Source organism: Zootoca vivipara, unplaced genomic scaffold, assembly GCF_965207765.1.
Source record: "Zootoca vivipara unplaced genomic scaffold, rZooViv2.hap1.1 HAP1_SCAFFOLD_30, whole genome shotgun sequence".
Classification (NCBI taxonomy): domain Eukaryota; kingdom Metazoa; phylum Chordata; class Lepidosauria; order Squamata; family Lacertidae; genus Zootoca; species Zootoca vivipara.
The window spans coordinates 155,537-180,658 of NW_028291076.1; the positions used below are offsets into that span (position 1 = coordinate 155,537).

Below are 25,122 nucleotides of genomic sequence, written 5' to 3' on the forward strand. Positions count from 1 at the left end.
AGCACAGTGCCCTCTGTGTCCTACACATATTTCAGCAGCAACATTGCTATTTCCATATGTAAATTACAAAAGAAAGTATGCTACATACATAAAGTTATACTTCATTTAGCATTTGCTTGCCTGGGATAGCTCAGTCATGAGACTCTTAATCTTGGGTTTGAGCCCCACGTTGGGCAAAAGATGACTGCATTGCAGGGGTTGGACTAAATGACCCTTGTGGTGCCTCCAACTCTACAATTGTATGGATCTATGAACCTAAACCCCATTATTTCAGAGACCTGTGGGTGTGGGAGTGTGGGAACTCCTAGCAAACAGAAATTATTCACACAGAAGTACTTAATTTATGTAGTTCATTGGCACCTAATGTGCCAATGGCCATAACTTTACATGACTTTGAATCTAAAATAAAAATTCGGTTAGGAGAGATCTGTGGCTGCTATTGGCTATGATGACTGACTGTTCAGAGGCAGGATCCCTCTGGATCCCAATTTCCAGGAAGACGGAGAAACATTCTTCATGCCCTCCCTAGAAGCATCTGGTTGGCCACTGTAAAAAGCAGGCTTGCTAGAGCAGACCTATGATTCGTGAACTTGCAGCTTTCTGTTTCCCATAGTGAGCAACCAGATACTTCTAGAGAGCAGACAAGAATGGCCTGAAAAAATCCTCTATCTTTTAATAGGTAAAAGTACTTTTGGAAGAGAATCTGAACAACCTTGTCTATTACAAGATAGATTAATTCATTTGTACATGCTTCCAAGCAAACTACTGTTGTACCTTTTACTATTTCTGATTATTCCAATTTCTTTTCTTGATACTTATTTATTACCCTCTGTTATTCTGGACCACACCCAACGTAAGAGGGATTGCATGAAAAATTCCAGTACTTTAACTTTAATGACAGATCAAGCTGAATCCTGGCCTCAAATGCTTCAATTGAACCTCCGGTTTTGTGATTTGCATGGGACCAGCAGCTCACAATACAGAACTGGTGGACAACAGTTGCTCTGGCAGGTCACAAGTTGTGCCTGTATTTTTGTGATGGCCAATGGCAGTGTTCTTCAACCAGTGTGCCATGGCACCTTGATGTGCCTTGAATGTTGGTCAGGGATACCATGGGCAACACCGGCCTCTGTCTCTTTTTCCTTCCTTCCCTCCTTTGATGTCCTCTCACATCTCTGCCTCCCAAAGGTTTACATGGCTGTTTATTGCAGCAGCCCTGGCTATAAGCTCCGCAGGCGAAGGGTGCCTCTGGGAGGCACCTCTATTGGAGGGCAGGGCAGCTCAGAGACCAAGGAGGGTGTCAGCATCTACCCAGAGGATTCCCAAGGAGAAGGGAGAGGCGAGGAGGCTGAGGAAACACTCCACAAGGGAGGATGTTCGGAAAAGGGTGAGCAGCTCCCAAGCAGGCAAAGGGTGACCTAACTGGGCTCCCACAGGGGTGATGCAGAAAAAATGTAGTTGGTTAAGGGAACCGTGGACTCAAAAAGGTTGAAAACCTCTGGTCTAGGCAAATCCTAAACAACTGATTTCATTTCTAACAGTAAAAATGAAATAAAAATATCACTCTTCCACCACAAATATCAAAACAAACTTTTGTTTGAGGAATTACAAGATACAAAAGTTTCAGCCATGAGTAATCTACCTTACCTCTGTGTCTCTGTATCTGTCTTCAAAATCAAGTCGATCCTTTTCCACAGCTGTCAGCTTGAGCTTCAAGTTAGAAACTTCTGCCATAAGGTCCAACTTTTGCGTTTCAAGGGATGTTCTGCTTAAGAGCTCCTGATAAGAGGAGTTGATTCATTTGAGAGCTGTTCAGTGAATTTCCATATCACCATAAACATAGACCTCCAAGTTCAAAACAAGAAAAAACCTATACTAACAGCACACTCCTAAGTATATCTATTCAGAAGTCAGTCCGACTGAATTTAATGGGCTTATTGTCAGTTGTGTGGCGTTAGGACTGCAAACCAAGCAAACCAAAATAGCTTCCTAAAAGGGAATTTAGTCAGTGACAACTATTCCTGCGATGAGATTAGGAGTTTTTAGTTTACTGGCCAGGTAACCAAATGGGACATTGCTCCTATGCAAATCCTATGGGGATTTCAGCAACTGTGGGTGTTGAGGGATTTGTTGCATTTTAACACATTCATTTTATTGATAATATTTTGAATTTTGAGGGGCACTAGTGTTTTAAATAAACAAATAAATAAAATCATAGCCTGCAGGAATAATAAGTGCACTGGTTAAAAATCCTTCTTCAGAACTTCTAAAGACACAACAACCTCCATCCCACTTTGTATCTAGTCCCCTATTCACAATGCAGGTCTAATATTATACCATGAGTACACTTGCCATTTTATTCAAATTGGTTCACAATTTGAATAGTTTTAGGACAGGAAAGCCCCGTTTTCACTTCCTTTTACATTTTAAATAGACACATTAACAAAAGCAACATAATAATTAACACTAAAATAGCTGCAAAAAAGCAACAAAGACTGATAGAAAAACCAACTTTTTTTAAAAAAAAAATACTATTTCCATCAATACCTGCTGCAGCATTTCTTCTGTGGCATTCAGCTTCTCTCTGTGTTCTTCTAGGCATAGCTCCAGATCTCTTATCTTTTCTCCTTGAGCATCCACCTGGTCAGTAAGGACACTCACCTGCACAAAAACAGGATACACAGATCTATCAATGCACCTCCTTTTTAGGTAGCACATTTCTATCTGGAGTTACATAACTAGCAAACAAACAAACAAAAAGATGACGACGAGTATGTTTTATATTTCTGATTATCCAAAGAACCACCAACTACGATCAGGGCAGACCTACAAACCTCTATTGATAAGACAAATCTAAAGGAATGGCAAAGGACAATCAGAGCACATCAGGACTAAACTTTCCATCCACATACATAACAGGAGACATAATTTTCCTACAGACTTGAGTTAACTTGTTCTGATAAACTTAAGTCTAATATGGGAGTTCTTTTAACTTTTTACTTTCCTCTATGAGAGCCGCTTATTTATTCTTGTTCTGTGCTTTCTGTTGTTTAGCCAGTAGCTAATCTGCAAAAATAACCTCTCCTTGTTTGCATTACTGCAAAGTTTATTTTGGAAGTTTTGGTGAGGAATGTTGTCAAAGGCTACGTGGAAGCCCAAATATGCAGCATCTGCTGGACTATCTCTTTTCAGATGCTTGTTGATACTCTCAAATATAAATGAGGAGGGACTTCCCTTTGCAGAAGCTATGCTGATTCTTCCTTAGCAAGGCTTTTTCTTCTATGTAGTTAATATTTTTATATTGAATAGTCCTTTCCATCAATAGTACTTTCCCCTAATAAAGCAGGTTTCATTTAATAAAAACAGAACAGGGGCACAAAAGTTGTGTGTCGAGACCCCTGTAACCACCCCCTCAAGGAGGAATAAAAACACTAGGGCACAGGATATGGGCAAATTTAGGCCACAACTTTATTGGTTACAGAATGTGAGTGGTATTGGCTTAGGCATTGAGTAGACCAGGCTATATCTGACTCCTGCCCGCTGCGCAGGAAGTCTGGTAGGGTAAACCACCGGTAGGGGAGTTCCGTCGATGCAAACCAACTCGAGCTCCCCCCTGGGTTCCCGGAAGGGTCGTGGCATGGCCCTAGCCCTGCCCCGGGCTTCGGACAAGATCCACACCCCCGGATTCCGTTAACGGATTACACCTACGCATGGAGGGGCAGGCGATGGCCAGGCCTCCCCTCCCCCATCAGAAGGTCACCCAATGCCTAACTGCAAAACCTTACAAAGTTGTGATGATTCCTATGAGGTAGGCGAAAACCAAATGGCCTGAGCCAATTTGCCAAGTGGAAAAATTCCTACCAGGCCCCTCAATGGTGACCAACCGAGGTCCATAGCAAGGCCATTAAAGACTAAACCTGCAAATAGGGAGGGAGGGTGGGAGATTGAGAACGCGAGCCAAGAGGCAGCCTCTCAGCTCGCGTGGCCGTTTAAACTGGTCCCGGCCACGCCCCCCCCCAGCCAGATGATTGGCTGGCCGATGGATGACGTGACCAGGATCCCCCGGGCGGCACGGAACAACGTACCTCCTCCCAGAGGAGAGTCCTCCCCAACGGGTGGTGGAGCGAATTTACCACAGCAATTCTTACCATATAACTAAGCATGATTATATTCACCCTTCCAGAAAATTTCTCCATGAGAGTGAAGTGGGAGAAAATATTTAATTTACAAATAAATATACCCTGCCACTAGAAACTCCACTAAGAATACAGTTTGTAAACATTAAATGGACATGGGAACAGCATGCACAGTCATGCTGACACATGGAAAATGTGTCATGATGAATTGCATTATTATTATTATCATTATTATAATTATTATTATGTCACTTTATCTTGCCCAGAGAAAGCCAAAGCAACTTACAAAGAAACAGACAGACAGACAGACAGACAGACAGACAGACAGACAGACAGACAGACAGACAGACAAAAGCCTTATACAGATACATTAAAACAAGAGGAAAAAGAAACACACTCATACCTTGGTTTTCTAACAGCTTAGTTCACAAACATTTTGGCTCCCGAATGTTGCAAACAGTGACTGTTCTGGTTTGCGAACTATTTTTGGAAGGCGAACATCTGACAGGGCTTCCTGAAGCCAATCAGAAGCTGTGCTTTTGTTTCCAAATGTTTTGGAAGTCGAACGGACTTCTGGAATGGATTCCGTTTAACTTCCAAGGTACGACTGTACATTAAAAACATCCCACCCACTTTTAAAAGGCCACAGATAGAGGCCAAAGGCCTGGTTGTAGAGGAAAGTTTTTGCCAGGTGCCTAAAGATATGCAATGAAAGCATCAGACAAGCTTCCCCGGGGTGGCTCCACAAGTGGGGGCCACCACAGAAAAGACCTGTTTCTGTGTTGTCCCTCTCTTGACCTCTCATGGAGGAGGCACACGAAGAAGGCCCTCAGGTGATGATATGAGGAGAGGTGATCCTTGAGGTATTGTGGTTTAAAGGCTTTTTAGCTCAAAACCAGCACTTTGAACTGGGCCTGGAAGCTAACTGGCAGCCAGTGCATTCGGAACAGGATCAGTGTTATATGCTCTTGCCTGTGAGCAACCTGGCCACCACATTCTGTACCAGCTGAAGTTTCTGAACCATCTTCAGAGGCAGCCCTATGCATAACATGTTGCAGTGATCTAACCTAGAGGTTATAAAAGCATAAAAAGAAGTTAAGCTCTCCTTGGCAGACAAGGGTGCAGCTGGGCCACCAGTTGGAGTTGATGGCAGCTGAGAAATGTAGTTTTTCCCCCTCAAGGAAAATTCCCTTTCTTCTTCCTTTCAAGAACATTTTCTCTACGCCTTGATCCCTGCACATGATACAATTTTAAGGAGGGGAGGATATAAACTTGACTGTGTGAACCCACGGTCAAGAGTGATCAAATTGACATCAAAAGCTCTATTCTTCATAGAAACAAAGAAGGAACGAACTTGGAAAAGAACTTACTTGAAGTACAAGAGATTCCTTGTCATTTTCCAAACGTGCAAGCCGCTCTTGATACACATCTCCATTTGTAGATATATGTCCGTTGGTCTGGAAAACAAAATAAAGGACACACTGGTCTGCTGTTCAGACTGTTCCATCAGAACGACTCAAATTATAGCACCAAGTGAAATTCCAGATGAGTGCAACAAATACTTCAGGATGCAGCACCAATGCCACACCCACACACACACAGTGCATTATCCTGTGTGAAAAGGAGCACCCAAAGGCTGATAATGCCATATCCACAAACATTTCAATAATCTAAAAAGCAACAGGATGATTATGTCATGTCCCTAAAACATAAACAAAATGCTGGATGACACTTAAAAAAATAGGCCAATTCTATCACATGCTTCCCAACGAACTAGAAATAATTAGTGTGAGAATAGCCCTAGACCAGGCATGTCCAACAGGTAGATCGTGATCTACTGGTGAATGAATGAATTTATTTATACAGTCGCAGACCAGCATCAACACACATAACATACACAAATCATAAAACACAACAAAAATACAAAGGCAGTGTGAACATAACAAGGATTCAAATATAGAATTAAACTACTATTTAACGGACCCCCTGTAGTTAGCATTTAGGGGTTGGATCGTTCTGGGATACTGGTAGATCACGGGGTGTTCCTGGTAGATCCTGGTTGATCTCTGGCCCCCCAGCGATCTCCTTAGAAAAAAACCAAAAAAAAAACCCCACAACTTTGGCTTTCTAAAAAAGCTCAAAAACTTTGGGTAGATCACTGTTAGTTAGTTTTTTTACAATAATGGGTAGATCACTGCCAGTTTTTTTTAATACTGTGAGCAGATCACAGTCTATTGAGAGTTGGACGTCCCTGCCCTAGACAGTAGAGTTTTTGTATGTTGCCTATTGAAATTTATTCTTCCACTGAGCTAAAGATAAGAATACACGACCGCCCCCCCTTCCCCGGTTTTATTTCAATCTATGCAGAGTGTGTGAATTGAGATTTGTGGTTGAGCAGGTTCCAAACTGGGTATCCCTAGTCTGGTGAAGAAACATTGCCAAAATTCATAATTAGTTGGGTTGGTACTTGAATCTGTCCAGCTTGTAATGAGTTATTGGGAGATGGGAGTCTTGATTCATGGAAGACTGATAAAAGATGTTGTACTGCAAAGGTACTGTTTAGTAAACAGTACCTTTGCAGTACAACATCTAAACAGGTAAAAGATGTTGTACTGCAATACTTTGGCCACCTCATGAGAAGAGAAGAATCCTTGGAAAAGACCCTGATGTTGGGAAAGATTAAGGGCACTAGGAGAAGGGGACGACAGAGGACAAGATGGTTGGACAGTGTTCTCGAAGCTACGAACATGAGTTTGACCAAGCTGCGGGAGGCAGTGCAAGACAGGAGTGCCTGGCGTGCTCTGGTCCATGGGGTCACGAAGAGTCGGACACAACTAAACGACTAAACAACAACAACAACTGCAAAGGTTACACCCCCATCTTATGCACAGGCTTGGATCATTTGGAACCCTTGCCTGAGCCGTGTCTTATGAAGATAGTCTGCTCACACAAGAGCAGGATTCTACATATGGTTCTGAAAATTAGAAATTTCAGCCTGAATCTTAAGAAATAGAAACGTTGTGGTTAAATAATACATTTTCCTTGGGAATGGAATTTTATTCACCATGAAGAACATTATTATATGTACAAGCAACATCTAAGTGCAAGTGAGGTCATTTCCTAGTCTTTGAGATGCTGAAATATAATGAGCGAGACTGGGGAGGCCCGAAGCAATAAAGATATAATTCAGCACCAGAGGGGATCTTGATGGGGATCTTGAAAATGAGAAGTGAGAAACTGGCCTCCTATGACCCAAATTCATTTCCTGCACATTCAGCGTTTCCAAAAATGGCTGCAAGGCAAAGAAATGCAGCTGAGCAGCAAGACAAAATAAAATAATAATAATAATAATAATAATAATAATAATAATAATAATGAAAAAACTTCTGAAGCAAAGCAAGCTGACACAAACACACAAAGGCTGCCCGAAGGCATGACAGGGGGAAAATATTGTTAAATCGATAATCATCATGCTGTTTTTTTGCTCTGCAGCTCAATGCTATACATGTCTTGTTGAAAACATGTGAAGTTCAGTCTAGGTATTTTATTGCTAAACCACACTTAAATTCATGCTAAATTGGATTAAAAGCAAAGTTAAGTCCAGCCTGCTAAACTCCTCAAATTTTATTTCTCCCATTTTTACAATAAAGGACACCTGTGAAAGAAAAAAAATAACCAGTGTGTGATCTCCCCTCTCCCAAGAGCCCTTCCTTTTAAATGGTTTATCTGTATCAACCGTGGTATATCAATGCACTCTACATAATTAGCATAAGCAAAGAAACACACAACTTTCTCTAGGGACATTTATAATCTGACATCTAGGGGAGGAAAAGGATAGGAAGAGAAGAGGAACAAGGAAAGGAGGCTCGTTTGAGCTGCAGGGTGAAGGTGAAGGGGTTAATCAGGGGTGCCCAAACTTTTTTCAAAGATGGCCAGATTTGATGAAGTGAGCATGCGTGAGGGCTGACCAAAGCTGTTGAGCTTCTTTTAGGATTGAAGTTGTTGAGCTTAGCTTTTAACCCCAAAGTTGCTGAACATTTTTTAGGATTTTACCCCAGGACATATACTGCCACGGGGACCGGGGACCGGATATTATTATTATTATTATTATTATTATTATTATTATTATTATTCTATACCCCGCCCATCTGGCTGGGTATCCCCAGCCACTCTGGCCGGCTTTCAACAAAATATTAAAATACAGTAGTCCGTCAAACATTAAAAGCTTCCCTAAACAGGGCTGCTTTCAGCCGTCTTCTAAAAGTCTGGTAGTTGTTTTTCTCTTTGACATCTGGTGGGAGGGCGTTCCACAGGGCGGGTGCCACTACCAAGAAGGCCCTCTGCCTGGTTCCCTGCAACTGGGCTTCTTGAAGTGAGGGAATCGCCAGAAGGCCCTCGGCGCAGGACTTCCATGATCAAGTCATGGATGGCCAGATTGGGGCCCAAAAACGGATTTTGGACATGCCTGGGTTAAACCAAGGATGTCACAGGCAGGTGGGGTCTGAGCTGGAATTTTGTAGGAAGAGATGGAGGAAAGCATTAGATGGCAATTCCAGGCATTAAGAGGCAACAAAGGGAGTAGTATTTACACTGCAGGAAACCTAGGTCAATGGAGCTGTTTTTCTGTGCTGTTTATCAACACTGAACATTCACAGTTTTGCCTTCAACCCCACAGGCATATTACATGAAGCACAGGAACATTTTGTAGGAGTATCAAACGTTGCCATAACTTTATGGAAATCGCATGCACACCATAAACAGAGAGAACTGTGTAATTAGCCTATTGTATACCTCTTGAGGTCAGTAACCAGATCCAATCCTGGAAGAGTCTGCTGTGTCTTTAATAGCGGCAAAAATAATTCCAGGAGTACTACTTTACTACTATGATGAAAGGAAGCATTTCTGCCAATATCCCACCACCACCACCACACACAGAGAGACCCAAAGTGGCCTCAACCTACAATTGGTGAAGGCAAGCTAGCCTTGGTCCATGTTGACCTGGCAGAACTATTTCCTAGTTCTCACTGAGATCGCTTGAGATGAGATGGGCCACGTTGGGCTGTAGGTGGCTGCGCATGTGCTTGTCACATGACCTACTTTTCCTTAGGGTTTTTTTAATTAAAAAAAACACAACAACAACAACAACAGAAAACCCTCCACATAGATATGCATTTAAGAATAGGGCTACTGGAAACCATCTGCCCCGTATCAGAAAAAGACATTTAAAGTCCTATCTTTACCATCCAGGCACACTGATAAATAACATAATAAAAAAAAATTCCTTCCAGTAGCACCTTAAAGACCAACTAAGTTTGTCATTGGTATGAGCTTTCGTGTGCATGCACCCTTCTTCATATCATTTTTAATTTGTTTCGACTACGGCAGACCAACACGGCTACCTACCTGTATCTGATAAAATAACATGTAACACACAACCATAACATTTCCCTGTGATAAAATATGATTTGGTTCAGAGCCCATGTTTGCATCCTATAAGCTTCACATCCTGTAAGTTTGAGGAGATTCTGAGCTGCAGTTGCAAAGACACCTGTCTTCCAGCAGATGGCATCTTAAAGCTAATGAAAAGCCAATCTATTAAGTACTAGCTGGCCCTGCCACGCGTTGCTGTGGCTTTGTTAAATGGAGGGTCAGAGTCCCCCTTCAGAATCCCCTTACCATCAGAGTCCCCCTGTTATTCATGTGTTATGTTTACATAGGGGCATCCCTGTGTCTCACCCCACTCTGTACCGGCCCATTAGGTATCCCCGTCTCCTATTCTGTTCCCCCCCACCCCAGCCAGGGAAGGGTTGACCTATCCCGATCTCGTATTGAGTCCCCCACCCCATCCAGGCAAGGCCTTACCTATCCCTGTCCCCTATTTTGACCCCTCCACCCCACCCAGGCGAGGCCTTGCCTATCCCTACCCCCTATTATGCCCCCCCACTGTGTGAGGGAAACATGGAGGTGGGTGTGGGGGTTTGGTGGGTGTGGTTAGGGGTCCCGAGGTGGGAGGTATGTGGGGGGGGGTTGGGGGTTATGGTGTATGGAGTTTGGGAAGCACATGTTGCGTCTGACCTCATCTGTTGAGTAAAAGGGACATCGGGGTCCGAGGTAGGCCTTGGTGGCTCTGGGGTGGCCTGGCTCTCAGGACGGCACGGTCTCTGAGGCGGCCTGGCTCCCAGGGTGGGCTGGATTTCGGTGGGCAATGGTGGCTTCAGGGAGGCCTTGTTTTTGCGACTGCGTGGTCTCCCAGGCGAGCTGGCTCCAGGGGCGGGTGGATCTCGGTGGGCGGCTCCGGCTCCTGGGCGAGCGCCCTGGACTGAGGCAGCCTGGATTTCACTTCAGGGCGGGTAGATCTCGGTGGGCGGTGGCAGTTCCTGGGCGAGTGGCCTGGTCCGAGGCGGTCTGGATTTCGGTGGAGTGGTGTCCGGAATGGTATGGATCTGACGTCTCTAGGGGGGCTGGATCGCGGGGTGGGATTGATTTTGGTTCGGTGGATGGTGGGGCGGGGTGGATCTCGGTGAGGTATGTAGATATCGGGCGGCACAGTGGGGTCTTCAGGGTTTGAGTTCGGTGGGGTGGATGGGGGGTTTGGATCTCCAGGGCTGGCTGGATCGTGGGGTGGGATTGATCGGGGTGGGTTTGCTTGGATCACGGGGTGGGTTTGATTTCGATACGGTGGATGGCAGGGCAGGGTGGATCTCGGTGAGGTGTGTGGATCTCAGGGTCGAGGCTGTCGGTGGGGGGTGGATCTCTGGGTAGATTGCAGGGTGGGTTTGATCGGGGTGGGGTTGCTTGGATCGCGGAGTGGGTTTGATTTCGGTGCAGTGGATGGCGGAGCAGGGTGGATCTCAGTGAGGTGTGTGGATCTCGGGGTTGGGGCTGTCTGGATCGTGGACTGGGTTTGATTTTGGTTGTGGAGTCCGTTGGGCCTAAATTTCGTTGGTCATCTGGATCTCGGTGGATTGCCTGGGAGTATGCTCCTATTCCGCCTATTCCTTTGATGTCCACTGGAGGTCGCTATGTATTTTGACACAAAATCAGGTATCTACCTGCCATAGGTCTGCCACCTGTCCAATCTAAGTTGTTAGGGACACTGTGCCATCCGCATGTGACGCTGTGGCCAAATTTGATCACAAACAGGCAAACAGTTTCAGAGAAAGGTGGGCTTTAACAAAACGTGGTTTCCTTTCAGATATCAAGACATTCGTAAGCGTGTGGCCATTACCCCCATTCGTCAGTCGAAAAATTCGGTTGTCGAGTTGTTCGTAAGTCGAGGTACCACTGTATTGACTTTAAATGATGCAACGTAACTTTTAACCTAGCTTATTTCCAATAAGTATTGGAACATCAAACCAAGCCTTCAACAAAACTAAACAAAAATCCCACTGTTTTTTTTAATGCTAGTTGCATCAGTTTATTGCTCAATCATTAAATGACCACCACTATATGTTCAAATAGGCACCACATAATTAACTACCTTTCATAATTGTGCCACATGCTTAGAAATGCCAAAAAATAGTAAGTCTACAGCCTCTCCCATTCCATCTGCCGACCTGACTAAAAGTCCAGGAGCCCTCTTAATTGCATGTTAGATAAGATAAGATATCTTTATTGTCATTGTCCCCTTGCGGGAACAACGAAATTACTCGGTTGCTACATCCACTCAGATAAAGCATTCCGCATAATCCAAAATTACAAAACCTAATTAAAAACAGTAAATATAATACAAATAACAAGTAAAATAAGGTGACTTCAAAGTCCAGGGTGCGTTGGATCTTATGTTGGGTATTTGTCCTCTGTCTTTCAAATGAATATTTACTAGGGTGGCTTTATAATACACACACACACACACTCCTACCAATGGGACAAAACTAATAGAACATAGACACTTTGTCACCAGACATGAAGTCTGTGGGTTGAGCAGTCTTTGCAACAGGTCTCCCCGTGGTTATTATATTATGATCCCTTCCTCCAGGAGAACCCCGCAAAACCCACAGGTCTCAGGGCAACTTCTAACAATACAAACAAGTAAAATATAAAAATTAACCCCACTAGAAAATATTAAAAATTATATCCACACATATAACAGCCCTGAGAGATAGCTCAAGTTGGTGGAGCATGAGACTCTTAATCTCGGGGCCGTGGATTCAAGTCCCACCATGGGTGAAAGGACTACAAATCTGTGGATCTGTGATTTTAAAAATCACACCCTCTAGAAGATGACAAAAAGTGACAATAAGCCAATTCCTATCAAGTACCCCACCCCCATTCCCCCAGGTACATCAGTATTGTCGCCATTAAAACAATGAACTAACAAACAAAAAGATTGTGTACTGTTAATACTGTTAATTTAGCAGAATCATAAATTTGCAGATTAGGAGGGAAGATGGAATAGAATAATTATATATGCTTACTGTTAATGTGATAATGGAATCAGCTCTAAATGTTTTGCTGAGCAAGAATTTCAGATATGACTGAGACATATCTGTTATCATTTTTTCCTAAAAGCTTTGAAACTTGTACTTCTGTTCATAAACTGAAGTGTTCATAAACTGAAGCGAACCTTCCCACTGAAAGTAATGGAAAGTGATTTAATCCGTTCCAGATGGGTCCGCGGCGTTCGTAAACCGAAAATTCGTAAACCGAGGTGTTCATAAACCGAGGTTCCACTGTATAATGGTTAGAGTGTCAGATTGTGGCTTGGGAGACCAGGGTTCGAACCCCACTTGTCCGTGAAGCTCACTGGGTGACCTTGGGGGCCTGTCCCCGTCTCTCAGTCTAATCTACCTCACAAGAACCCGGACGTTCTGCAAAATATTAAAAATCAGCCCAGATGATGATTTTGCCTTTGCAAAAGAGGACATGTCTGGGAAAATCTGGACATATGGCAACCCTAGCTTCACACCTTTCAAACCAGAAAAAATGGGAGAAAGCATGAGGAATTGTTCTTCAAAACGGATGAAGACAAAATTAAGTACGTACAATGTATTCTGAATCATTGTGAAAGGAACACAGAAAACAAGCCACCTGACAAAACAAGTCTAAGGGAATCAATAAAAAATGCAGCATGGCAATGTGGGGCTTTGATACGCATTTAGCAGCACTGCAGTATTTGACAATCATTCAGCAGTGCACATTAAGATCAAACACAGAAGCAGTGAACATATATACCCACATTGTAGGACTACATACATTGTATTTGCCAATAATCCATGCAAATGCCATACCATTTGGCTCTGCAACCATTCCATCAAAATCTCTGCTGTCGAATCTGGGACTTGACACCGCAATCCTTCTTTTTCATCCGCTTCCATCATCTCCAGTAAGCCACGCAAATCCTCCACGAGATGCAGCGCTCGCAGGCTACCCATGAATGGAGAAGTCGGGGACTGGCAGTCAAATATGCCATTCGAATATTCCAGAGCCTTGGAACCTAGACAGCACAAATATTGAAACACTTGACTACGGCACAAGCTAGATTTGTGCATGTGTGGGGCAGAGGAGAGGGAAACAAATTCAAAATAATGAAAGAGCTGCTACAAAAATGGAGGTTAAAAATCAACCCAAAACGGCGGGCATATTGCCTGATGAAAGTGGTAGCTTTTGAACGGTGTGACCAATGTTGTAGTGACATGAAGAAAATGAACCTGACCAAAAGACGCACCTAATTTTTAGAGGAGGAAAGGGGGAAAGCCCTGTGGTTGGTTTTTTGTTTTGTTTTTTTGGATCAGCTCACAGTTGTGCAGCTTTTTGCAAAGGGGGAAAGCTCCATTTTTTGAGCATCAGCTCCAAGTTGTGCAGCTTCTTTTGCAATTGGGAAAAGCCCCGTTTTTGGGTGGATCAGCTCACAGTTGTGCAGCTTTTTTTGCAAAGGGGAAAAGCTCCATTTTTGAGGATCAGTTCAAAGTTGTTGAACTTACCTTGCAGGGGGGGGAATCCTGTTTTATGGAGTTCAACTCACAGTTCTGCAGCTTCTTTAGGAAAGGAAAGGGAGCCATATCTGCAGTTTCCAGACAGATAATCTAATCAGCCAGTCACATGTGGCTGGGGAAACACAACAATGGAGGCTTGGGCAAGGGGGTGGGGCCGGGAAGGGAGCTAGTGTCTCTTATCTCCCTACCCGATCTCTTGCAATCAGCTGCTGAGCGGGTTCTCTTTCGCTCTTGTTAGCCTTTAGCTCTTTCTTTTTTAAAAAAAAAAGCACGGTCTGCTTTTCACTCCTGGGTAATTCGGCTCCAGGGACCAGGCATTCGCTCCATAAGACGCACAGACATTTCCTCTTAATCCATAAGACTCCTCGCTCCATAAGACACACAGACACTTCCTCTTACTTTTTAGGAGGAAAAAATTGTGTCTTATGGAGCGAAAAATATGGTATGTATTCCTCAACTTTGTATACTATGTTTCTTCCAAGGTCTTAAGGAAGAATATAGGTTATCCCTTTTTTCCCTTCCTCACCCTTTATGAGCAGGGTTGAGGGAATGTAACTCGCTGAAAAGTTACCTTGAGCACTTCATGGCTTCGTCGGGATTCAAACCCAGGTTTCTCATGTATTTCTGCTACAATACATGAGCTCTGTGTCTTATGTACTAGTGTTGATTTATACAAGCTTGCAGTTTTGAATAATTGCACATTAAACCCTACAAACCAGATTATGTGGGTGACATTTATACAAATGAATTATCAAAGTTAGTTTGCTGCATAGCAGTGTAGACAAGTCTGCTCAAACCTGAAGACACAATGTAAAGTATTATGAAAATTGCTCTTATGATATATATCCAATCCAGTTGTGAGTTAAACCGAAAGGAAAGATACCAAGAACTCTGGCCAGAAATTTCAATGTAAGGAATAAAACCTACTCATGAGTTGCAGTCAAATAAAGGTATGTATTCTAGTGAGAATAACAGATTTAAACAGAACACACAAAAAACTTCAGTTCACAGGAGCATATGTAGCTTCAAATAAGTGTTGTACCTTAGAATTCACAAAATATGTATATATAATGGTACATTACAATGAAAAGACACAAAAGATATCAATAAACAAAAACATTAACTATCAAACTGATTCCCTTTAGTGTTCTAAAGGGTCGTTTTATATAGAGCTGGAGTGCTGAGTCAATTCAGGGCAAGACTCCAGTATTGTTCACAAAAGAGTTGTTTTATATATAAAGCCGAAGTGCCGAGTCGATTCAGGGAAAAAACCCAGGACAGGGCCTGCTAATTTATGAAGTCGTGTTGGTTTTTGAAATGAAATTCTACGCTTTTCAAATATCGTGCCTGAGTTTGGAAAGATCAACGTGTATCTACTTTCTTCTGAGCCAGAGTTCTTGGTATCTTTCCTTTCGATATATCCAATCCAGGCCTCTGGTCTTGTTGCTTGCAGGACAGCCTTTGCGACATACATGGTTTAATCAATGCCTCAATACCAGCCATTAACTGAGCTTTAAAATTACAGTCACACAGAAGACATCGGCTGTGACCTCTACAATTCTGAAGAACAGAATTTTTGCGGCATCACAGTATGTTGCGTGGATGCAGCACCCAGCAAGGGTTATTAGTGCTAGGGGAGAGAAGATGGGGGGCAATGGAAAGCTGTGAACTGTGCTTGAGGCAGCAAAGGCAGGGAGAGAAGTTTGAGCATCTGTGCTCAGAAGTCTGATGCCCAGGAAGCAAAAGAAGAGAGCAAGCCCAGGTGACTGCGCATGGAACCATTTCTGCGTGAAGGCCAGCTTTAAATTGCCACAGGCCTCTTTGAAGCAAGCTGTTTGTGTGGACCACAGACCTCCAAAAGCACAGGATTCTCCACATTTTGGGGGGCCAGTTCCCTCCACCCATCTCTTCCCTCCACCCAGGATTAACACACAGGTTAAGTGCTTCAAATTTGAAATGAATTTACTCTTTAATTGACTGGTTTTGCCTTGTTTTTCATTTGAATGTGCCCTAATAATTGCTTACAATGAAAGGCAAGATATAAATCTTACAGAGAATTTCGTTTTCTATCATATTTATATCCTGCCCTGGGTAACTCTCATGGGGAATCTGTTCAGAAAGTGAAGCTGAAAGATATAATGAAGATCCATGGTCACACAATGACTTCCATGACTTCCATGAATCTGAACCAAGGTCTCTTCTGTCCAAGTTCAGGCTATCTACTTCACTAGCATATATGCATGCCAATAACTAAGAGGTCAATTCAGGTGACCAGCTAAAGGAAGCATTGAGCTTCTTTTTTAAGTTCACTGAGCTGTTGAGCTGTTTTTCCACGATCCTCCACTCTGGCTCCTCACCATATTAACTTGTGTATAAAGACGGCCCTCAATTTCTCACTAAATTTTTACAAAGGAAAAGGGTTGTCTTATACATGGCAAAATACAGTATTTAGAGACAGAGCACAGGTTATTCTTTCTCATTTTGTGGATTTTATTTATTGTGACAACATCTCATGAGGTGCTATATTATTATGCAAGGTGCATCCGCCTTGCTGGTCAGGCCTAGGTCCAACAGGGTCCAGAAAAACAAGAGCTAGGGGCCTCTGGGAAGCTCACAAGCAGTGCATGATAGCAACATACCTTCCCTGTTCTCTCCCACAACATCTGAAGTTCAGGGGTAATCTGCTCCTGAACATGGAAGCTCTGTTTTATTATCATGGCTGATAGGATTAGACAAATTCACAGGAGCTAAGCCTTTAGATAGATAGATAGATAGATAGATAGATAGATAGATAGATAGATAGATAGATAGAGCCACATAAGTTCGAGTATTACGGTAATATAAGTTAATATTTTTCAAGTACTTCACTGACAAAATGTCCTTTTCCCTCAAGCATTCTACACCATAGTGTTGATAATTTGGATATTTTATTCATATTCATTTAATTGCCTTATCAAGGTCAGTCTGGAGCCAATAACCTTTAGGGAAACGCAAATGCAATTGTAAGTAGAAATATGCTATATTCACATCTGTTAGACACATGTATTTATGATGCAAATCCTTAGAAAATCTATGTGGCTAAAGTGAGATGGATGGGAGGAAATAATATGTTATTATCCATTTCAGAAAGTATTTTGCAAGGGAAATAACATCACTAATCTGGAAACTCGGCACCTTCATGTCTTCTGCACCCACTCAGAATACTTTTCTAGTTTAAACAGCTGTTTGCACAGCTTGGCTTGGCATGAAATCAAACCAAAATGCTAGTGTGCATGGCCGGAAGATTCCTTCCCCTGGGGATAAATTTCAGAACGGAGTAAGAGAGACAGTCTAGTTGAGACCTAGTTCTCACAAATAGCTGATGAGGTGATCAAACTGTTTTTGGGCTGTGCTACTTCAGATGGGGGAGGGGGGATGTGGACCATCGATGGGAACATGCTACATCTGTCACAAAACCCTAGGACATAAAGGTAATTCAGGCCTACCCTTCTTATATGCTGGTATGTTATGAGCAGGGAATGATTATCTCCATGAAAAGGCTGTTCAACCTTCCGTCTCTGCCATTGTCCAGGCACAATTTTACCACCTCATCCCCCTTTTTGTGTTAACATAATCCAGGTTGCTCCTCGTGGCCCTTCTCCCTTTGATAACCTCCAACACGCACAACAACACTTTAACCTATATTTTTTTTGGGGGGGGGGAAACATTCCTCCCTCAAATGAACAGACTGCAACAGTGAGAGCCACATCACCTGACAGCTTTGAAAAGCAGGTGGTGAGTGCGAAGCAGAGAGCTTCAAGCAAGTTAATGGTTTAGTTTAAATGAATTTGCAAAGAGAAGAGCAGTTTCAGTCTGATTCTATGAAGAGAGAAGAAATTCACCATGCTCAGTGGCTTCCTAGTCCAGAACACACACACCCTCCAGGAGCAAAAGGGCAATTGAGCAGATTAAAAGAAAACATTGGGTTAATGTTCTACCTGCAATAATGCCATCCATCTGTTCCAAAGCGGCAGCCAGCATCTCACTTGCATCACCCATCATTTTCTGGATTCTGCAAATACCTGAAGTAATGAAGAGGCAATGTTAAACATGCTTTTCAACCCTTCAGAAGCCACAGCTAAACTAAGCAATCTGCAAATGATCATAGAATCAGAGTCGGAAGAGACCCCCAAGGGTCATCTAGTCCAACTCCTTACTTCACTTCAGCATTTGAAGAACAGGATTCTGTTCCCCAAAATGTCCGCAGGTGCACATCACCCAGACCTGGTTTAGACAAGGCTGGGTTGCTTGGGAACCTAGCGTTTGAGTAGGGAGGGAGACTGCATTCCTGCAGAATGCCTATTTCCAACAGCATGCACAGTTATAGCCTGCCTGGTTTGGAGAACATCTGTTCCCTTCTAAAGCTGGCAGATGTAAAGTGAGCTCACAGGGGAACTGAGGTCTTAACAAGCCCTCAAAAACCACATATTTTGCAGTTGTGTCCTGCTAGCTACAACGGGATTGATAAAGACAACAACAAGGATTATAGCTTCGGCTCATAACCAGCTGCAAAAATGGCCCGGAAAATGTTGTAAATCTAAACCAGCACACACAAGTTGCGACTCACGCAGCACACCAGAGGCATGTGGTGGGCCACCAAGTGCTGCCTCCCTGGGGCTGCAAAATCAGAGAAACTGTCAAATACTTGGTAAACCAAAGAAAATGGCTGGATGGCTTCATCTGGACTGCTGGCCACCAGCTGCACAAGCTCTAAATAACAGAGGCCCCCAATGTTCTCCCCAAGAGCTGTTCTCATTACGTTTTCGGGTTTTATGCAAGATACCACACATTTGCCAGCCACAAGCTTGGAGCTGACAAGTTGTAAAATGTAAGCAGTTTCTTTCTGTCAGTGGTTTTTGCTAATCATGCAGAACCATTTTTCTTCTTAAAAATACACACGTTGCCACAATCTACCACAACATGATGTGATAAACGTTTCATAGACAATCCCCATCACACACACTTATCTTACAAAAAATGGTGTGCTATATACTTTTAAACATTTGATCCTGCAGGTTTTTAAAACGTTGGTAATTATGGGAAAGATCTTCGCCTGAGAACTGCTGCCAGTCACAGGGGCAACACAGGACTAGATGGACAAACCCCAACCAAGTGCAAAGCAGCCTTTCCTATTTCTGATATGGGCGGCTGGACTGCTTACTGGGGCCTGATATCAGCAACTAGGAAGAACTGCCCTGGCCGCCAATTTGTTCACAGGCTAAGTTCAAGGTGCCAGCCCTATACAACTTGGGACCGGGGTACCTGAAGGATTGTCTCACCCCTTATATCATCTTATCAGGAGGTCCATTCTGCACAATGTAGGAATTGGACCTTTAGCACTGTGGCACCCTATACCCTTTGGGATTTCCTCCCCCTGACCAGCAGATAGGTACCATCTTGGCTGTCCTTCTGACTCTACTGAAGACTTTTCTCTTTCCAGAAGCTTTTTCCAGTCTGTTTTAATAAATAAAACAAGAGAGTTTGGAGCCTGCTGTTTGCCAACCAGTCAGGGTCTTGTTGCTGGCATCCATATATGAGCTGAAACATGCATTATTAGAAAGGCAAGTGGTACAGCTTTTTGTTTGTGGCCACTTCAAATGAGATTCAAACATTGAAATGTCCTCCTACAAATCATACAAAACTAGCATGTTATGGAAAGGGCTAGCGCAGGTTTGGGGAGGGGGTTGGGGTCATTTTTTTCTTTGAAGGTTTACTTTAAATTGCTCCCCCATAACATAAGAAAACAATCAAATCTCCCACCTAAGTGAAATACTAGCATCCAACAACAGATGCACAAGCAATTTCATGTAATGTATTTTGACTCTTCAACATTCTTCTATCTTCTTCTTCTTCTTTGGCGATCACTCGTATCCGAGTAAGATTGTCTTCCATAAACACGGTTTTAACAATGAGTCCGTAAGTGACTGTAGAGGACAATTCTGGATCCACACGTCCTTTCACAGTGGGGACATTGGTTTCCGGGCAGGAGTTGGTCACGGTGTGGATTTGCCAAGCACGCCTTCCTCTTAGCACATTTCTCCCTTATGTCCTGAGATCGAGTGTCTTCAAAGCCCATGACACCTTTGGTAAAGGCTGTTCTCCAACTGGAGCGCTTGCAGGCCAGTGTTTCCAGTTGTCAGTGTTTATACTACATTTTTTTAGATTTGCCTTGAGACAGTCTTTAAACCTCTTTTGTTGGCCACCAGCATTACGCTTTCCATTTAAGTTCGGAATAGAGTAGTTGCTTTGGAAGACGATCATCAGGCATCCGCACAACATGACCAGTCCAACAAAGTTGATGTTGAAGAATCATTGCTTCAACACTGGTGATCTTTGCTTCTTCCAGTACACTGATATTAGTTCGCCTGTCTTCCCAAGTGATGTGTAAAATTTTTTGGAGACACCGTTGATACAATCTTTCGAGGAGTTGGAGATGGCATTTATAAGTGGTCCTTGTTTCACAAGCATATGGTAAGGTTGGTAGTACAATAGCTTTGTAAACAAACATTTTGGTTTCCCTGCCAATGTCCCAAACACTTTGCACTTTAATCAGGAGAAATCTGCAACTGTTTATCACACATCTCATCTGTATCTCCAGACACAAATAGCACAGGAGACTTAATGGACAATAAATCTTCATCCCGAAGTTTAGAGTGAAGCTTTGACCAATGCAGTGGATAAAAACTTGAATGAAGCTGTCACTTTCTTGGTCCGCTTGATGTATCATGGAGGCAGCAGCACACAAGCCCCTTGAACAGCCTCCAAGAAAAGTGCCAGAAAGTGTGCAGCTGCCTGATGATCTTAAATATTCCACAACAGCTTTATATGCTTTAGTTCTATATATGATATTGAGGCTTCTGCAGGTAAATCGCAGACACAGAAATATATGAGAGGCCAGGTAGTTTGCCAAAGATACAAGGTGAGAGAAATTCATATCACCAGATGCTCTGTGAGTAAGAATAACAGCAGACAGCAGCTTCTTCTTGGGGATGGAGAAAACGGCGTCTAGATATTTGCTTCCAAATGGTATTTTCAACACTGGTGTCGCAACAGTCACCCATTTTCCTGTTATGATCTGGCAAGTTCATGTCTCAGAACTCTTGACTACAAATCAATTTAGCTTTAAGCTTCCCAATACAGTCCAGATTTTTTACTCAGATCTGCCATGTTTTGGTTCAATGCTGTATACCAGAGATGACTGACGTGTGTCTTGTCCCCCCCCCCCACGTTGTTGGACTATAACTTCTTCCATCCCTGAGCATGGGCCATGCTGGGCTAAGACTAGCAGGAGTGGTCATCCAACAACATCTGGACAGAGACAGCTTAGCCATGCCTGCTCTACAAAGTACTGTACATGGAACTGTTTGGAGAGCCCTGCTGGTAGGCTCATCTCTAGAGAGAAACTCGACAACCGAATTTTTCGACTTACGAATGGGGGTAATGGCCACGCGTTTATGAATGTCTCGACATCCGAAAGGAAACCGCGGTGGTTTTAGAGTAGCTCGTGCCGGAGGCGGGGTCTGTGGGGTGTGGGCTAGTTTCCATGATGATGGAGGAGGAGGAGGAGGAGGTGTGGGGATTTTGCCTCTGGAGGGCGCTGTTTTTGTTTGTGTAAAAGCACATTTTTACCAGTGTAGGTATGAGGTGTGAACAATCTGAGGTTATACAAACACTCGGGTTGTGGCATGGACCGTTGTGTCCAAATTGTAATACAATCGGTCAAGCGGTTTCGGAGAAAAGTGGAGCCCACAATTCCGCCGTTTTTACATTTATATATATATATATATATAGATTCACAAAAGCAAATGACTTCAGTTTAGACCATCATTTTGCTTCCAAATGGCCAAGTTCTCTTGCCTTTTGTATCAGAAGTGAATCGTGCAGAATTTGATACTAAATTCCCAGCACCACCTTCTACACAAGGAACACCTTTCATTTGGAAATGCCTGGAGGGGACTTCTCTGATGTGGGTTCTTTCCCAGTTGCTGCTGGGAGGAGAGTTAGGGAGAGAGCAAGTGAGAGAAGGCCATGTTCCAATGCCCATACAGTGGTGCCTCGACTTACGAAATTAATCCATTCCCAAGGCACCTTCGTAAGTTGAAAAATTCGTAAGTCGAAAAAACTTCCGGTTTCCCGCAGCCATCGAACTGAAGTGGCCTTCTGGGTAGGCCAGGCCCACGCCGTCCCAGAGGTCTGGAAGACGGTATCGGACACACCCGACACCAATGTGGCCGCCTCCTCGGGAGCAATCCCACTCCCTCAGACACAACCGCACACACACACCCGACAGCTCCGATGCCAGTGTGCCCACCTCCTGGGGAACAAGCCCCCTTCCTCTGACGCTGCCTCACCGTCTGACAGACCCCAACACCACCACGACCGCCTCCTTGGGAACAAGGCCTCTCCCACAGATGCTGCCACACCACCCAAAAAACCCCACTCCACCGTGGCCACCTCCTCCGGACCAAGCCTGCTTCCTCTGACGATGTCTCACCGCCCAACACCGCCCAACACCACCGGCGCCTGCCTCCTCGGGAACAAGGCCTCTCCCTCAACCCACTCCCTCAGATGCTGCTGCACCCCCAATACCACCGTGGCCGCCTCCTCGGGACCAAGCCCGCTCCCTCAGATGCTGCCCCACCACCCAACAACCCCAACGCCACCGTGACCCCCTCATCGGGACCAATGCCTTTCCATAAGCCACTTCCCCTCTGACCATCACACCCAGAAAAACCCACCTAGGGACCCATAACTACCTACATTCCACAGCCACCCTCTAAAACTTTACACCATCCCACGTCTCCCCAGTAACCCCCCACCTCGCCCCACTAACCTCCAAACCCCACACACACACCAATAACTCCCACCTCAGGACCCCTAACCACCTCCATTTTACACTTGCTATACAACACCAACCACCCTCCATAACTTGACACCATTCTGCATTACCCCAGTAACCCCAAACCCCCACAAAAAAACAAAAAACCACCGAGAGACACTTCACCCACGACAAAACTGTCAATAACAACGTCCAACACACTACCGCCACACACATCCCAAGAGAAAACCCAAACCCCAACGCCCATGCCACCATCGATGATTCCTCCACAAAATACATAAAGACAGAACAGACTTTCTAATATCAACTATCTTACTCCTTTCTTACTAATTTCACACACAATACCACAGCAACACGTGGCAGGGCCAGCTAGTACACGGATAAAATCTTAACATTATGGGTTATTGTTATTTTATTTCAAGCAGCTAGGCAACTACATGGGCAGAGAGTATGCCGTCACAAGCTTTAAAAATTAGTTCATCGAAAGATGCCCCATCAGTCTGTCTAAAGGAAAGCAGGCTTGAGCATGAACAGTAACCTCTGATTGACATACGCCTCTTTCAGTGACCTACTTTCTGAAGTTAGGGAAGCTAAATCTCGAAAAGCAAATAGTAATCTACATGAATGAACTGCACAGGCTAAAAAAAGAGCAGCCAGATCAAAGAGTTGTAAAATTCCACAAGCAGCAGCTTCTTGGGGCATGAAGGCCACATTTGCAATCTCCCTGAAACTGGCATAATAGACCCCTTCGCTCTCTTATCCCATGTGCACAATAAAGAGCCATCATTTCCGGGACCAAAAATAGACAGATGTTAGATACAGACTCAATCATTCAATACAGCTGTTAACAGTTTGATTTCAAAATCTGTCTATCCCTACAAGAGGAACCAGTAAGGTTCAAAACACACGAGGAATTGCCTGCTGGTGCTTACATTAAAGTAGACATGTACTATGCTGGGTTTCCATTATTTAATTAGGTTGCAGCACATCCCATTGCAAAAGTTCAGAACAGGTAACAATATACTAATGGTTCTGGTCTCTCCTGGACTATTGGCCACCAGTAGCTGGAATTAAAATGTCTTCTATCACTTCCAGAAGACCACCCCACCAGGCTTGAGTTTTGGCTAATCTGCAGGGAAAGAATTCTAGAGTTGGGAGTTAACCCCTTGAGAAAAATTCTGTGTGGCATTACTGTATTCCTAGTCTACACTAAAGGGTGTGGTGGAACAAAGGAGTAAAAGTGGTCCCTTGCACATCTTAGACACGAGCCATTCAGGGTTTTATAGGCCACCACTAATACCTTTCCTTTTTAGCTCTATTCAATTCAAGTTCAACACAGAGCACAGGATATTGGTAAATGTTCCCAACTGATGCACATCCAATAAGAATAAGATAAGATAAATAAAAAAAATTCCTTCAGTAGCACCTTAAAGACCAACTAAGTTTTTATTTTGGTATGAGCTTTCGTGTGCATGCACACTTCTTCAGATACAGTGAAATGGAAGTTTCCAGGCACTTATGTAGAGAAGGGGTGGGTTAGTTCTAAAAATATATTTATATTCTAAAAATATCCACCTGATGAAGTTAAACAACAGATCAACAGAGCCAGACAGATACCTAGAGAGAACCTGCTGCAAGACAGACCCAAAAAAGAAAATAACAGAACACCACTAGTCATCACATACAGCTCCCAAGCTAAAACAGTACAACGCATCATCAGAGATCTACAGCCTCTCCTGGACAATGACAGCTCTCTTTCTCAAGCTCTGGGAGGAAGACCTTTCATTGCCTACAGACAGCCACCCAATCTTAAACAACTCCTCACCCACAATAATACAACCACCAGACTTAACATGGACACTGGTACCAGAGCCTGCAATAAACCCAGATGCCAACTTTGCTGCCACATACACCCAGACAACACCATTACTGGCCCCAACAACATCCAACATACCATCTCAGGACTATTTAATTGCTCATCCTCTAACATTGTGTATGCCATCAAATGCCAACAGTGCCCTTCAGCTCTCTATATTGGACAAACAGGCCAAACCCTACGCCAAAGGATAAATGGACATAAATCTGACATCAGGAACCAGAAGACAGAAAAACCAGTAGGAGAACACTTCAATCTCCCAGGACATTCTATACAAGATCTCAAAGTAGCTGTCTT

The 25,122-nt window shown here is 43.7% G+C and overlaps 1 protein-coding gene and 1 pseudogene across 17 annotated transcripts in view; both read right to left on the reverse strand.

Moving 5' to 3' along the window:
* Nucleotides 1-18,192, reverse strand: part of PPFIBP1 (PPFIB scaffold protein 1) — a 60,090-nt gene extending 41,898 nt beyond the window's left edge. For 15 of the 17 annotated variants that reach the window (XM_088660203.1, XM_088660201.1, XM_088660197.1 and 12 more), the window contains exons 1-5: nt 18,049-18,192; nt 13,367-13,572; nt 5,507-5,593; nt 2,548-2,661; nt 1,648-1,779 (exon numbers count right to left, since the gene is read on the reverse strand). In XM_088660203.1, the coding sequence (XP_088516329.1) occupies nt 1,648-1,779; nt 2,548-2,661; nt 5,507-5,593; nt 13,367-13,572; nt 18,049-18,112 (603 nt within the window). In that variant the 5' untranslated portion in view covers nt 18,113-18,192. The remainder of the gene's footprint in view (nt 1-1,647; nt 1,780-2,547; nt 2,662-5,506; nt 5,594-13,366; nt 13,573-18,048) is intronic. The other 2 variants (XM_088660200.1, XM_088660206.1) reach the window with 2 other exon arrangements.
* Nucleotides 18,193-18,319: 127 nt separating this feature from the next.
* On the reverse strand, nt 18,320-21,629 carry LOC132592743 (testis-expressed protein 30 pseudogene; annotated as a pseudogene).
* Between the last annotated feature and the right edge of the window lie 3,493 nt (nt 21,630-25,122).